The following is a 14,440-nucleotide window of genomic DNA, read 5'->3' as shown; positions in this document are numbered from 1 at the left end:
TGACCCCGAACAAGAGTTTAATTTGAGTTTTAGTTTCTCTGAAGCTTTTGTACTTTCCAAGTCTGTCAGTTTGCCTCAGGTGAGCTGGAGCCGCGCCGGGATTCACAGCCCTCCCGCAGGAAGCCTGGAGGAGCTCTGCCCAGCAAACATCCACCCGATGAAAACCTGCAGACCGCCCCAGCTGCAACTGGGGCAGCTCCTCCTCTGCAGCACAACCTGCAATCTATCAGGTACCTTTTAAATAAACCCCACAATGCCAAACTGAATTATTTACTTATGAATGGCCAAGATATACGCATGCTAAATCTTCCACACAAATGACCAAATTGCCGACAGTAACAGCACTTGTACATCGCCAGCCCTTCCTGGCCCAGGCTACCAAACTACAATACGAGCGGGAGAGTACAACACCGCCAGCCTCACCTTATGCTTGGCAGAAAGGGACTCCTGCACAGGGTAGCACAAGAAATCTGGAGCAGAGACCTGGATGTGTTTTAACTTAGTCTCCACATTAAAATTTAAAAATAAGATAAAAAAAGTCAACAGTTTTATGTCTCTCCTTCAGTTTTGAAAGGATGGGCTATAAAGACCACAAAGCTATTTGACTGGAGAAAAAGCAATGAATGAGAAAAGTATGTCAGTCATCAGTTTGATGTCTAAAATAAAAAGGCAACGACCTCCATTTACTCCATTTATGCTACATTTCTGTGTTTTCACAGGCAAAGGAATAGGCAGCAGGCCTTGAGAAAGGTTACCATGAGCCTGATCTGGCACTTACTGATAAAGCTTCATTGATTTGTTATTTAAATTGGCTTTCGCTTCCCCCCCCCCCCTTTTAAACTATTAGTCAAGACTAATTTTTTCACCTTCGTAAGACACTTTGTCCAGCTACCAAGCATTGTGATAAAAGTGCCAACAAAGTTCAAAGCTGAGCTGCCAGAAAGGTGCTCTGGAAGCCGCCGTCAGACGTTGCATGCTTCCTGCCTACTAAGAAACCAAATGCCGTTGAAGGCCACAACCAAATTAGCATCTAGATAATTTACAACTAATGAACTTAGTGTCATATCGTAGGCACTAAGTGCTTGCTCTTCTAATATAATGATTATCAGCATTTATTAAAAATATTTTGCTTGCTGTATGTAAACTGAAACATTAGAACACAGTCCTATTATAAGCAATTGCAAACATTAGGTAACATTTACTACATAGGATAAAGTACAATTAAATGCCAAAAGACACAGAAACAAAAAAATAATACTAAAAATTCTTTCTGGGTCCTGTGAAGTCATGGAATAATATGTATAATAAATTATATCACACACAAACAGCAAGAAGAAAACTATTTCAGGGCTACAACTGTTTTAAAGCTGACTCTCCAAGCAGTGCCAGGAGCTTATCAAACCTGCCTGTAGCACGACCCTTCTTGGAAGTTCCTCTTCAAGCTTGGCTTTGCTGTAATGCATACAAATTATTAACCCATTACAAATGTCAGCACCTGGCACTTGCCACCTAACAGAAGCCAGCACCACAGGCTCCCCAACCACTATCTTCATCTTGATTCGAATCTTAAAACTGCAGATTTTTTCTCCAGTTTAGCAGTGCATATAAAATAGAGAAACAGTCCTGCAACAAGGAGCGGGGAGCTGACCCTCCCCACGAGGGACAGCACAGCTCGCACTCTCCATAGTCCCACTGCCTCCCCGCTTGGGTGGCGCAGGGCGGCGTGGCCAGGGCATCCCGGGATGCCAGCACAGAGGGGTTGCACCCTCCCAGCCTAAGGAGAGGGTCCCTCTGGGGCTCCCACCTCTTGGGCAAGCACTCCCCGTGGGGGAAAATCCCACACCTTTCACAGAAAGAAGCAGGCCTTGGCAGAGCGTTGTCTTTGGTTTTGTTTTTCTCTGAAAATGGACATAAGCAGCACTTCATGTGCCAAAGAGCCAGAGAGGGCACATTACGGCACTGCCCGAGGGCTGCAGTGGTGCGAGATTCAGAAATCTCGCATCCTCGGTATTTTCACTGCACGACAGATTTTGCTAATCCTGTTCTGAGGCCATCAGCTCTCTACATGCACACAATACACGGAGCTTAGGCAATAATACAGGGTCTGGCTTTAGCTTTGAAAGGCAAGCCTCAAATTCAGATGCTCTGCTGATTACTGGATGCAGCCTCCAAATGCTCATATATAGATAACCGTATCTAACACATACTTTGTTGTGGCTGGATGCAGTCGAAACACACCTGATAGAGGAGTGCAGGGCTGCCTATGTGACCGGACGCAATGCTTCACGGGCAGGGCCACCTCTGTCATTGTGAATGGGATGCCACAAAAAAGTGCTGAAGGGGAGGGAGAGCAGCTGGTACGCATGGGGCATGCTGTTTCCACGGCCAAAATGCCCTGTTTGGCTTCGGCCAGCGCAAGATTTTCAGTCATGGAAATGACACTGAACAACACGGTGGTTCCCACCAGTATTAACAAGGGTCCAGACCAGCAAGTCACAATTTTGGTTTCTTTTTCCTGAAGAGCAAATATAGGGAACATTTCAAATAATTGAAGATTATTAGCTTACTTCCTAATTTCCCAGGGAAAAGTGTTTTCAGACAAATTCCGTCACTTCTGCAGATGTCCAGCTAGCACCCCTGGGAGTGACAACCAACCAGTTGTCACTCACTAGCCCACTGCCTCAGCGTCGTCATTAACTGCGACAATAAACACTGTTGTAAGTCAAGACAATAAAACATTTGCATCTTTTTGTTTTAAATCTTGGTTGCAGTCATTTTCATAATCAGAACACAAAACGCAGGAGTATGTAATACAGATGTTAGCTCCAGGTCTCCATTGGATTTACCAACTACTAATATACTTCTATTGCCAGCCTATGGGCCAGTTAATTCCTCTTCCAGCAATACCAGTGAACGCTGACCATGAAGCAAAACTACAGGGACTGCAACGCTATGTCAGCCAGGTCGTAAAACAAGGCACTCGGAGGAGAAGGAGGAAGGTTAACGTGAAAAAGCGCACATGTGATCTGTGCAGCAGCCCAGGTATGTGAGCAACAGAAGCTTCCCCATAATTTGTCCTACTTCTGTAAATCGAGAACAGCAGTTCTCCAACAAGTAGCTTCAACTTGTACTGTGGTCTCCAGTACGTGAAGGACTAGGTAATGACAAAACCAGAAAAACTTCTCAGTGTGTTACATGAAAGCGGATGTAGCGACTTTGAAGTTGCCCTGGCTACAAAATTATTGTAACTAGATCTGGAAAATGCTGCATGCAAAACACCGCCGTGTATGTCTATATTTATCCAATTATTATCTGATTGTTTTTAAGAAATTATTTGTGCATTTTTACTTTCTGTGCTATGCTTCACCTCCCAAAAAATGGAATTATCACTTTAACCCGCTTTGCTACAGAAGAGCTACTTATGCCACCGAGGTGTAATCCCAGCGTAACCAGAGGAAGACAAAATTGCGGGGGGTGGGGGGGCAGGGAAGCAGCATCACAAAAGCCTTTTCAGTTGCATTTACCTGCAGCTCTTACAGAAAATGAAATAAAACAGAAACAGACCCCACACTTCAGTATCGTTTCAAACCAATCCCAAAGCGAAACGCATGCCAGATGTCTCCCAAGAAATGCCGCACAGAGAACACCACGCAAGCGGTCCCATCAGACACCGGTCACTGCATGTAGTTTTTTGTTCTACCTGCTGCACAGCCTTCCAGAACCACGCACCAGTCGCGCTGGCAACTCGACCTGCATTTTACTCACTGCTCACGTTAATACAATGTCACCTCCTCAGCCAGGATAAACGCCTGCTGCTCCACTTCGGCCAGGAGAGGCACAGTGAACTACGCACCGGAGGACCCAGTCCACTGCATGCAAAACAGCTCCAGAGACAAAAATATATTTTAAACTACTGCAACAGCAATTTGGTTTTAGGTAAGAAATGAAGGTGTGATACACAGTGGGACTTCAAGGAAAAGTCTCCCTGAAGTCAGCTGCACTTAAGTGGGTGCTTGTAATTAAGCATGTTCTCAAATCTTAGCCTAGGAGGTGTTGAATGGGGAGCTACCTAGCATTTAACTGGAAAATAATGTGTGAATTCCTCCTATCTTGCTGTTCTGACACCAAGGGATGCGCAGGAGAAACGAAACAGCTGTAAAACTCTTTAACAGCCCCTCACCGCAACACTGCAACTGCCACAAATACAAATTGTATTTGCAATCTGTGAGATACGAAGTACTTATTTATTTCTGGATATATTTATCAGAGCAACTTCTAGATGTATTTCACTGAAAGAATGGCAACAGATACCCAAGCATTCAATTAGTCTCAGAATATTTCTGTTTGTTGGCACAATTCTCTATTTGCTATCAGAACAGTTCTGCATTAGAGCTTTATTTAAGCAATCAGCCAGACCTCATGCTATCAAATATTAATTTTTTATGCTTTAGCGCAGTTACCATCATTCTGGAATAATCAAGAATTTTCCTGTTCTGTGATGTCATTTGAAGTGCAGAGCATGACAGCGTACAATAGCTTTACTGGACAGCAGAGACAGGGTCATAATGAACAGTTTGGTTCTGATGGTAATTGATTATAATTAACATAATTTATGTATCTTCCCTTCTGCCAATTTGCAGAAAACAGGCTTTCTATAAGGCTTTTTTTTTTTTTTTTTTTTTTTTTTAAGGAGTTTCATATAAAATTCAAGTTTCATAGCATTGGTAGGAAGGAATCTAAGTGACACATGGTGTGTGCCCTCTTCATGCAACAGACTGTTGCAAAGGGCTCCGTTGGCCTTCAAGGCCAAATTTCTCACAGTTTGTTCATGGAAATAATGCAGAACACAAGGGCTAGAGATGCGAGTTCAAAGCCATATGCTCTTCCTTTCTTTCTCTCTCTCCGTGTACATGGCCGAATTGCATACAATGACTGCATGTATAACAAAAGTTAAAGCTTCCCAAAACGATGCATGAGACTGTACCCAGATATCTTCAATGCAAATAATATCCAGTTAATGCTGCAGACTATTTCCCACCTATATCCAAAAAGGACCCACTCAGCAGATACATTTGAAAGACACGTTCTCCTAAAAAGACCTAAATTCTCTTTCTTGTGTGATTTAACAACAGAGACATTTCTAGTTGCTGTGTTTCTGGGCTTGTCTTTGCGCAAGTCAGTGTATCTCATTGGTAAACAATAACAGCTCCACAATTTTATTGCATTGGATGTTTCTATAGGGACTGCGTGGCAAAGATTTCAGAGGTAAGCCCATGAATTCTACTTGTATTTTCATGTTTCTCAGTGGCAAGGAAAACATGCTGTTTCCTCTTCACTTTGCCAGCAGAAAGCAAAATCTTCAATTAAAGTGAGTACAGTCACCACAAGAAACTGGAGAATTTTCCCCAGTGCCCATATATCCCATAGGCATTTCGGCTCTTTACTCACTTGAGCGCCTTATGAAATGATGCGCGCCCCTCCTCGCCCCCCAAACTAATGAGCTAGAAGAACACCATTTATCTGCATTTTGAAAAGCAAGTACCCTGGAAGTTTACTTTATCTTCCCAACATGATTTTATGAAAGACTCCGTATTTATGGTGGTACCAATTAGAATCATCTTGTCACAAAAACTGCAAGACACTGTTTTTCTACAGGCTCCAAGACTCCTGGATTCATGGGGTTTTTTTCATGAATATTGACTAAAACTGGAAAAAGTACCAAGTTTCTAACTTTTGAGGTAACCATAAGACTCAAAGTAATCCCAAACACACCCAAAACCAGAGAGACAAAAGATTCAGAGTATTATTTTTAGTCATATTCTTTTAAAAAACAGTTTCCCAATTATTGAATGATTCTTTTCCATATGATACTCTAACAAATAATGCAGGGAGTGTTTCTATTCTTGGTTTTCATAGTGGATACAGTACCTTTAAGTTTCCAATTCTTATCTAGTCTTACTGGGAAGTACTGATTACACAGCACTCGGGTGAAATCAGCTATGCAGCCCCCAGCGAAGCAGATGCTGACCAAGTCCATGCATGAAGGGCAAAGGGCTCACTTATCTGCAATCATGTCCATTTTAAGATGCACGATTAGGCAACCTGTACGGCTCCTGCTGCTGCCCATACTCGTGCTCTGCATCCAAGCAGGGCTGACAGCACCCCGTCGTTCCCAGACAAGAACCGGGTACAAGGTGGCTGAGCTTTCCAGGCAGCAGCGTGCCTCCGGACAGCTTCTCCCTACCTGCAGGCTACGAGGGCAGATCACAGACCTGAGTCCCTCCTGGCACCCACAGCTGAGGGTTACGGTTTTAAATTTCTGGGTTGAACATAAATAATTACAGGTCAAACAACTGAGCATGTGATTATTTAGAGAGTCCTACAGGCAATGAAGGTATTTGACTCGTACCCGATGACAAAGGCATCTTGCCAGGTGCTCGCGAGAAACGCACCAAGAATACGTTTTTGCTGTTCAAAGCAGCCACTTAATCGTGAAGTGCAACACCCACAACAGAGTGGCACACCACGAACCTTCAGTTCCGAGTCTTTTATTGAATTAAGCCAGAAATCAATTTCAGAGAAAGGAATTACAGGATAATAAATACCTTTTAATATGCCAATTTTTGTTCCTTACATGATGCTCTCCAGGGTAGGACATTTTTGTTCTAAAAAGAGCTAGCTCTTAAAAAAAAAAAAAAAATAAAAAAATTAAATGGTAGAGAGGACAATAACAAGCAGTCTTCTCCCCTGGTCTCTTCAAAGGCACTACTCTTAAAACACAATCTTTTTCTGGAAGCGATCGGCATCTGAGCTGTTCTCAGAGACAAGAGGATGACACGGGTAAGAGGTACTGAGCTGCTACACTGCAGGCAGGGTACACCCTAATTACAGAAGGGTACAAAAAAGCAGTCTGTTTTTGCTGTATTATGACAAGCACACTGCTGCCTGTACTCAACCATCAATATTTACTTCACCAACCTGGGAGAGCACTTTTGTTCCATGGGAAGAGACCTTCAAAGCATCTTTCACGCTGGCTCTTTGCCAACGTAATCCTCTCTGGACTGTCATCTCCCCTTAGCTAAGGTAACTTCTCAGCTTAAATCCTCCTGATGTGGCATACGCGTTACACGCAGGCCTCGTGTTTGGATTCTGAGTGTGCATGTTATTTCAGCAATCTCCAAGTTTCACACTTCAGTTGCACCTGGGAACTGCATCCATCACTTAAAGGGAGGCTGCAAGCCACCAGCTACTCTCGCACAACAAGCTACCCCAGTGAGAGCATCTTCTGGAAACTGCACAGCAAAAATCAGTTCCTATTTTGACTTCTAACAACACAGGAAAAATTAGTATTCTATATTCTGGGAAAAAGAACTGTAATTTTTTCATTATTATTGCCATAAGCTTAGAAGAGATGCTGCTGACCTCCAAGCGGTGGAAAACCAACGGCTTACCGTACAGACACGAGGGTGCACATCTGCCAGCCGCAGGCTCAGCCCGGCACCCCTCAGGCGGTGGCTCTCGGGGCAAGCACTGCAGCGCACCCATGCTGGGGACAGCACTGGCAAAAGGAAAACACGTGGCAAGGTTTACCTCTTCCTTAACCCGTGAGAGGTAAGGATTGCAGTTGCTGCATCGATTACTCAGTCCCGTTACCTGCTACGCAGGGCCCCATTCCCTCCGCCAGCTGCAATGCTCCGTGGTCTTATATCAGTAAGCCTTAGAGGGGTATCTAGCATCCGATCACACAACTTCTAACAGTCACAAAGCTACAGCTTTGGAAGGAGACCGATAATGATCTCTCTAACCCAAAGATGATAACAAAGTCCATTGCTCCGCGGGAATGAAAAACTGGGCCAAAATTTATCTCTGGGCTAACTGCTGCTGAAGCCATTACATTTGGCTCCTGTTATTTTTGTGAAATGAAGGATGGGAAGTGTGAAATGCAAACAGCCACAATCTCATTGACGGAGATAACTTCTGAAATTGTGAGAAAAGTAGTCACAAACAGAGTCACAGCTGTTTCAGATGTACTGTACAACCATCTCAGCTGCTGAAAACAGCTTTCATTCTCTCTTCATTTTCATTCTCTCCAAATTACGCTCAGCTTCTCTTTGCGTGATAGTGCAGAAAAGCACGCCTGAACCCTCCCAAAAGAATCCTGACAACGTGACCTTATCAAACACCTCAAGGATCCTCAGGGGTATCCTGTTTTTGGCATTGGTACACAGTGAGATTTAGAGATAGGAAATAGGAGGTTTGTTTTCAAAATATTTTTTCCAATACAGTAAAGACAAAGTTTCTGGGTTTCACCCTAGATGAGCATCATTTTGCAACATAGTGCAAATAAATTTGCCACATCCTACTCCCTCGAACACAGCTAATTAAATAGTTGTTAATCTGCTGCACCGAATTTATACATTACATGATTCACGCTTGTTACACACCATTTAACATGAGAAAAGCTAAAGAATAGTCGTTTGTGAGCTATATAATCCCACTTACAAAAAAAGAACAGGGAGAAGAGGAACTGCCTGACTGCATCATCTCTGACACTCTGTCCCAGCACAGGTAGGTATAAACGAATCAGACCGATCCCCAATATACTGCGATTTGATTAACATGAGTAGTGTGATTTGGCGGGTCCAATTTGAACAAAGTATTTTGATATGCCTCTAAAAGAGAGAAGAATGTGAGGTAATTGGGCAAAAATTATTTTGTTTGCAGAAACTGTCTTTTCCTTGGAAAAAATATCAGCCGGAAACACTTGCTTGGCTCTCAAGTAAATGCTTTCCCTCTGTTCACTTACACACAACCCAAAATATATCTTTATAGGGAAATTCAAACAGATCTGCTGAAGCTGAGCTGGTTAGAAGAGTACCCATTTTCTCTTTAGATATCACTTGCAGCCATACCTGTGAAATTTTCAACAGTTGTGCAGCTGATTGTGAGATTATGGAAAGGAGGGGAAATGATATGAAAAATTCATGAGAAGTCCTCCAGAATACGGTCCCCTTTCAAGACACAGCATGGGTTTGAAATGTCAACATTCAAAATACCAACTAAACCAGAGCTGAGACAGGAAACCAGAGGGCAGTGGAGAGAAACTCTCAAATGAGCTGATTCATCCCAAGACTGTGCAGGAAACCACCAAAGCAGAGAAGCTGCTCACCAGTCTACTCAACATGTCTCAAATGAATGCAGCGCTACTCTCTGCTCCCATCTGTCCCCAAACAAAAAGGAAGAGAACAAAGCATGCAGGGAAACTTCTGCAAATCTGGGGATTCTTTACTAACCGTACTAGTAAACATCCTGTTCGAGTCAGCAAAACGTTAAAGCTGCTGCTGCTATTTTTCTCAGAGTGCTTTTTCACAGCAAGGAAAAAGCAGAGACACTTGCAGCTAAGACTGTGGGCCAGTCTCAAATTGCTAACTTCTTAGACTGGATATAAAACAACAACTTTCACTGCTAATCCGAATGCTTTTGACCACTTCAGCTAAAGAGAAATATATCCCTAGAAACCAAAGTCATGCCCTGACCTTCGGCTGTGGTACCCAGATTTACTTCCACCTCTCAGAGAGAGACATTCCCTTCCCTCCCCACGCCAGGATACCTGCCTGGTCTCAGCTCCCACATTTGAGCAGCCCCCAGCAGTCTAGAACACTTTGGGACGTAAGTGCGTTGCCCATAAGAAGTTGGTTTTGGCTCTCCTCATCTATTTCAAGGTCAGAAGTAAGCAGCTTTCTACAGAAAATGGATTCAGAAGCATATGTGGCTTTAAGTGAAAGAAATATCAGCACATACAAGCCTACACTTAATCTCTTCCTTAATTATTCACTAAACAACGTGTTTACGCCCTCTCTGACCCCCAAAATATTAAGGCCCCTTGAAAGCACAGCAACTTTCAGAGTCACCTGGCACTCCTGCTGACACTCTTAGCAAGGAGGTAACGGGCCAGGAGAGCAAATGACATGCAGGGCCGGGAAGATGCAGGCTGGCAGGGCAGGACAAGGAAGTGGTGTGCTGGGGCTGAAGGCATCACCTCAGGCAGTGATCTGCTGCAGCTGCACCAGCTGGAGCTGAGGATCTCCCTTTCACTTCCTTCTCCTCCAAGTATGAAATTCTCTTGCTCATACTCACACGTGCATTCTCCCCTAGTACCTTCACTGACACAAACTGATGTTCTTGCACTATTTTAAGTCAGTAATAAAATAAGTCTTCATTATTACTGTATATTTCTAGTTCTACATCATGCACGGATTAGTACTTATGTACTCTGTGTTTTGATACCACTTTATAATGCCACTGTGTATAACAATCTTTGTGTGATCCTTCCTTGCCAGTTTCGACTCACAAAGGCTTGGCTCCAAAGTGAGGTCCATAAAAAAGATGTAGTAGGCTTGTTGAAACAAATAACAAAACAGTCAAAAGCTTTCCCCAGAGAAAGGCCAGCAGAAGACAAAGGTAGAAATATTTATGCAGTCACTAAGGGACATTGGAAATGTGTGTTCTGAATAAACACTCATCTTCAGTATGCAAGTACCATTGCCTTTGCTGTCTCCCAAAGGTCAGTGAGAATGGAAATCAATGATGCTGCCTTGTTAGAAAACACAAATCAAAGCACCAGTGACTTTGTAAAATCCCTTCTGTTACTTTGACCTTCTGGTGCCAGGCATCTCCACAGATTCATTACCATTCACTGTAATGTCTAAAGAGGAAATCGGCAACACAACACTATTTGAGAGTAACACACTAGCAGCAGGGATCGTAACAAAAGCTAGGAAGCTGAGTACCCAAAAAGAAATGAGAACCCCATGAATAGATGCTTGCACTGCCTTGAGGACTATATCCTCTCTTCTAACAAATGCAAGTCGCTTCTGCTGTTGTCCAACTGAACGCCAGGTCCCTTCCTCACCATCTGCACCTACTGTTTCCTGTAAAGAGTCTGGCTCTCACCCAGTCGGTCACGTTGGGAGCTACTGCTACTGCTGTTACAGTTGTACCTTCTCCAGGGCCACCAACACGGTTATATATCATAAATATGGTGGGCAACAGCAGATCAGCCCTCTCTTTCAGAGAATCTCTTGTAAGAAAGAAGGGGAGGTGACGGTGGTACTAACCTGAGGCTCCAAGCTGGTATAGGGACTAGGAGGTTCAATCTACAAAAAGAGCAGACAGAAACAGCCATTACTCTTGAATAGTGGAAAAGAAGGTGTTTTGAGCTGCTATTGGTCCAAAGTAGCGATGTAAGGAACAAATACACCTGCTTCAACAAGGATGACAGGATTTCTCTTTTTTTTTTCCTAAGAGATCCTCCTTTTCCAGACATCCTGCCATTGCACAGAAATTACAGGATCTCTACAATATTTGGATGAGTGAAGGAAGTTGCAGTAACCAGAGTATATCAGAGACAGATTAGCTACAGAACAACTCAAGGCCACACGTAGGCCCTTGCATCTTTGATTTAATACTCTTGTTACATTTCTTCTTTAGATTACAATTGACTGGTGCTCCTGTAATTTCAAGGCATTAGAACCTTTTCAGAAAGTTGATCAGAACTTGATGATGATATGGTTGGCCACATCCTTGGCAAAATTTTTCCTCCCAACAGCTGCAGTTACGCCGTGGTTGTTTTGTTTTCCATTAAAGTTTCATCCTGATGAATGCCTCCCTCCAGCTCCACAGATTATATGTACAAGTGCACCATGCATTTTCTGCAGTCTGGCATCTTCCTTGGTGTCAAAAGCTGAACTCCTAACTTGGCTTGGCCAGAGGATTCAAACCTCATTAAAGAGCTTCTAAACACAAAAGCACAAAAATTGTCTATTTAGCCAGTTAATTAAGAGGTTAGAAAGACATAACATCCCTACAGGAGACTCCATCATTAGTGTTCTGGGATTAGTGCTCAAGCAAAATCTTTAAAGAACATCTTTTAAAGTATAAGGGACATTTAAAACCTCAGTCCTGCTGGTCCAGGTATTACTCTGCAAGGTCTCGCTTTCTACAACATCCTGTTTAATGGGAAAGCCTAACAGAGTGGAACCAGGCCAATGATGCTTTCTCTTTAATCAATCACATCTGTTGAAATTAGACAGCTTTAGTTTAGTAGAGTAAATTCTTGTCTGTCAGATCATTGGGCTCGAGTTTCGATATCCCCAGATACTCAGGTCTTTGTGATTCTCACTTTGGCTAAATGACAGAACAGAATGAAAAAAAATCTGGCTTTCCTCCAAGATACTATATATTCCTTTTACTTTTAATTATGCCTATAAAGCAGCTTTTGCTTTAATATTCACTGTAAATATACTAATGAAGAAACAAGCTATCAACCCAGGAAAAAACAAAAAAGTCCAGGAGGAAATTGGCCTTGAAACCCTCAGTACATCTTTCCTCTACTCAGTAAGTCATGGGCCAGGCAGCACACTGTGCCCAGGTGAAAAAGTCCATGACCGCCTCTGTCACACTGCTAACTTAAATGTAATCTTTCATCAACGTGTTCTAACACAGAGTACCATTATTATACACACATAGTAGATATTATCTGATAACTGGCCAAAGGATATCAAGACTGGAAGGAGACTGAGAAACCTCAGTGAAATCCAAGTATCATGTCATCAGCTAAGCTGGGGGGGGGAATCATCTGAAGGTGAGAGAAGAGGTGAGAGGAATCTTGTCCTTGGATGGCTTTACATTTCTAAAGACAAATGATGTCAGCACTCACAGCTCTTCTCTTATAGACTTAGCAGGACAAACTCATCCATTTTACAGCTGGACTTTAAGCGATGCTAGTTTGGTCACAACATTGTACTACATTGTCCCACTCACACTTATATCATAGCAGGAAGATCACAATACTGGCAGGTGTGTGTGGCAGATAGAATACAAAATGTGTTTAAATAGAAAGAGCAAAATAATACTGTAACAAAGAACGGCCCAGCTGCACAGACTCCCCTTTGGGAGATCATCTGGATTTTCTCAGTCCTTGCCAATTTGATTGCAGACAAAAGCTTTTTCAGCATGTACTGTTCACTTCCAAATGACATTATTTCTGTAAGAGGAAGCAGCTACTGTATGTATAAAGCATCCTGGAAAGATCAGGGGATTCCTGTAATAGATAAGGCTTCAGACTATTTAAAAGCCAGACAAATTAAGTCCAATGCTTGCTGAACAGAACAGATTTCTTATGGTAATTATTAATTTCAAAAGCTTTCTTGACTAAAGAAAATTGTAAATATAAACCAGGTTTTCAATGGCATAATTTCACCATGTGGAACATGGTGTTATCAGCATGGGCCTGTTAAACTGAGGTGCTACAGTTTTTCCTGTTTATTCTCCTCCTCCGCATTTTGGCTATGGTTACTTGCATTAACTTGTACTGCTGACACTGCGCAGGGAACCTCTACTGTAGCATTACATGAGACCTGTTTCCGCCCACCATTAGGAACATACACCATTCACACACATGACGTGGTGTTTGCTTTTGAATTATCTGAGGAAAAAATGGAGCTTGGCTTTTATGGGCAAAAGTAGGAATAAACCAGGTAAATTTCTCCTTCCCCATCTCACACTTTTTGCACCAGCACAATTGCTGGAGATGGTGCAAGTCTGGATTTTTTTTCCCTTTCTCCCAACAGCGGTTCATGCAGTGCAAGATCGCTGCCTCTCAGCATCCACTGACTGTGAAACAAAGATGAAGAGACTTTGACGGTTTGTTTCTGGATGCCACCTCTGCCTTGCACAGAGGCTACTTCTTTCACTCGGTGCCCAACTGCCCACTCTACTTTCCTGCTTCACTCATGCAGTTACAGGTACCGCACTCATCAGAGCTGACCTGAAGGTCCCCAAAACACAGCCATGGAGAATGCATCCCGATTCTCCTCTAAATGAGGCAATAAGGAAGCTGAGGAGGGTGGAGAAGGAGGGAGGCCATAAACATAGTCAAATTCAGTTCTCCACTGCAAAAAAAATAGTTTTAAAATTTGAGCTTAATGTCAGCAACTTAAAAGAAAGGCTTTCACTCTTACTGCAGAAAGAGGCGTGTTCTTAAAATTATCTACCTATCACTAGTGCCAAATAAATATGTCACATTTGGGTAAATCCCACTGCTCTTCTCCAGCTCCTGTGCATGGCCTGATGCATGGTTATGTACGGTAACGTGCACAGGGATAGCCCACATGTGAGGGATGAGGGTATGCACTTTTTTTTTTTAAGTTACAACCTCTCTGCTTTGTCCAACCTGCCTGCTGTTATTGATTATTAGCTGGTAACGAAAGGTCTGAGCCAGAGAGCAAAATTATCACTCGTCCATGTCTACACACAGAAGCACATAGGAACAAACAGCACCGTTCTGAGCAAAGTTTTGCTTGGTCTGTGTATGTTCTACTTAAACTCTACCAGGTTTCAGCAGCCTGCCACAGTACCACAAGAGCTGTTACAACTAAAC

At 42.9% G+C, this 14,440-nt stretch overlaps 1 protein-coding gene across 3 annotated transcripts in view; it reads right to left on the bottom strand.

The window, feature by feature from the left end:
- Positions 1-14,440, bottom strand: part of XYLT1 (xylosyltransferase 1) — a 210,506-nt gene that overhangs the window by 147,257 nt on the left and 48,809 nt on the right. For 2 of the 3 annotated variants that reach the window (XM_087733195.1, XM_087733194.1), the window contains exon 2: positions 11,118-11,156. The exons of the other annotated variant lie outside the window; for it this stretch is intronic. In XM_087733195.1, coding sequence (XP_087589321.1) covers positions 11,118-11,156 — 39 coding nt within the window. The remainder of the gene's footprint in view (positions 1-11,117; positions 11,157-14,440) is intronic. 3 annotated transcript variants of the gene reach the window in all.

This window comes from Nipponia nippon, unplaced genomic scaffold, assembly GCF_047370975.1.
Source record: "Nipponia nippon isolate SJK-2023a ecotype South Korea unplaced genomic scaffold, ASM4737097v1 scaffold_5, whole genome shotgun sequence".
NCBI lineage: Eukaryota > Metazoa > Chordata > Aves > Pelecaniformes > Threskiornithidae > Nipponia > Nipponia nippon.
This window is presented reverse-complemented; position numbering and strand designations above follow the sequence as displayed.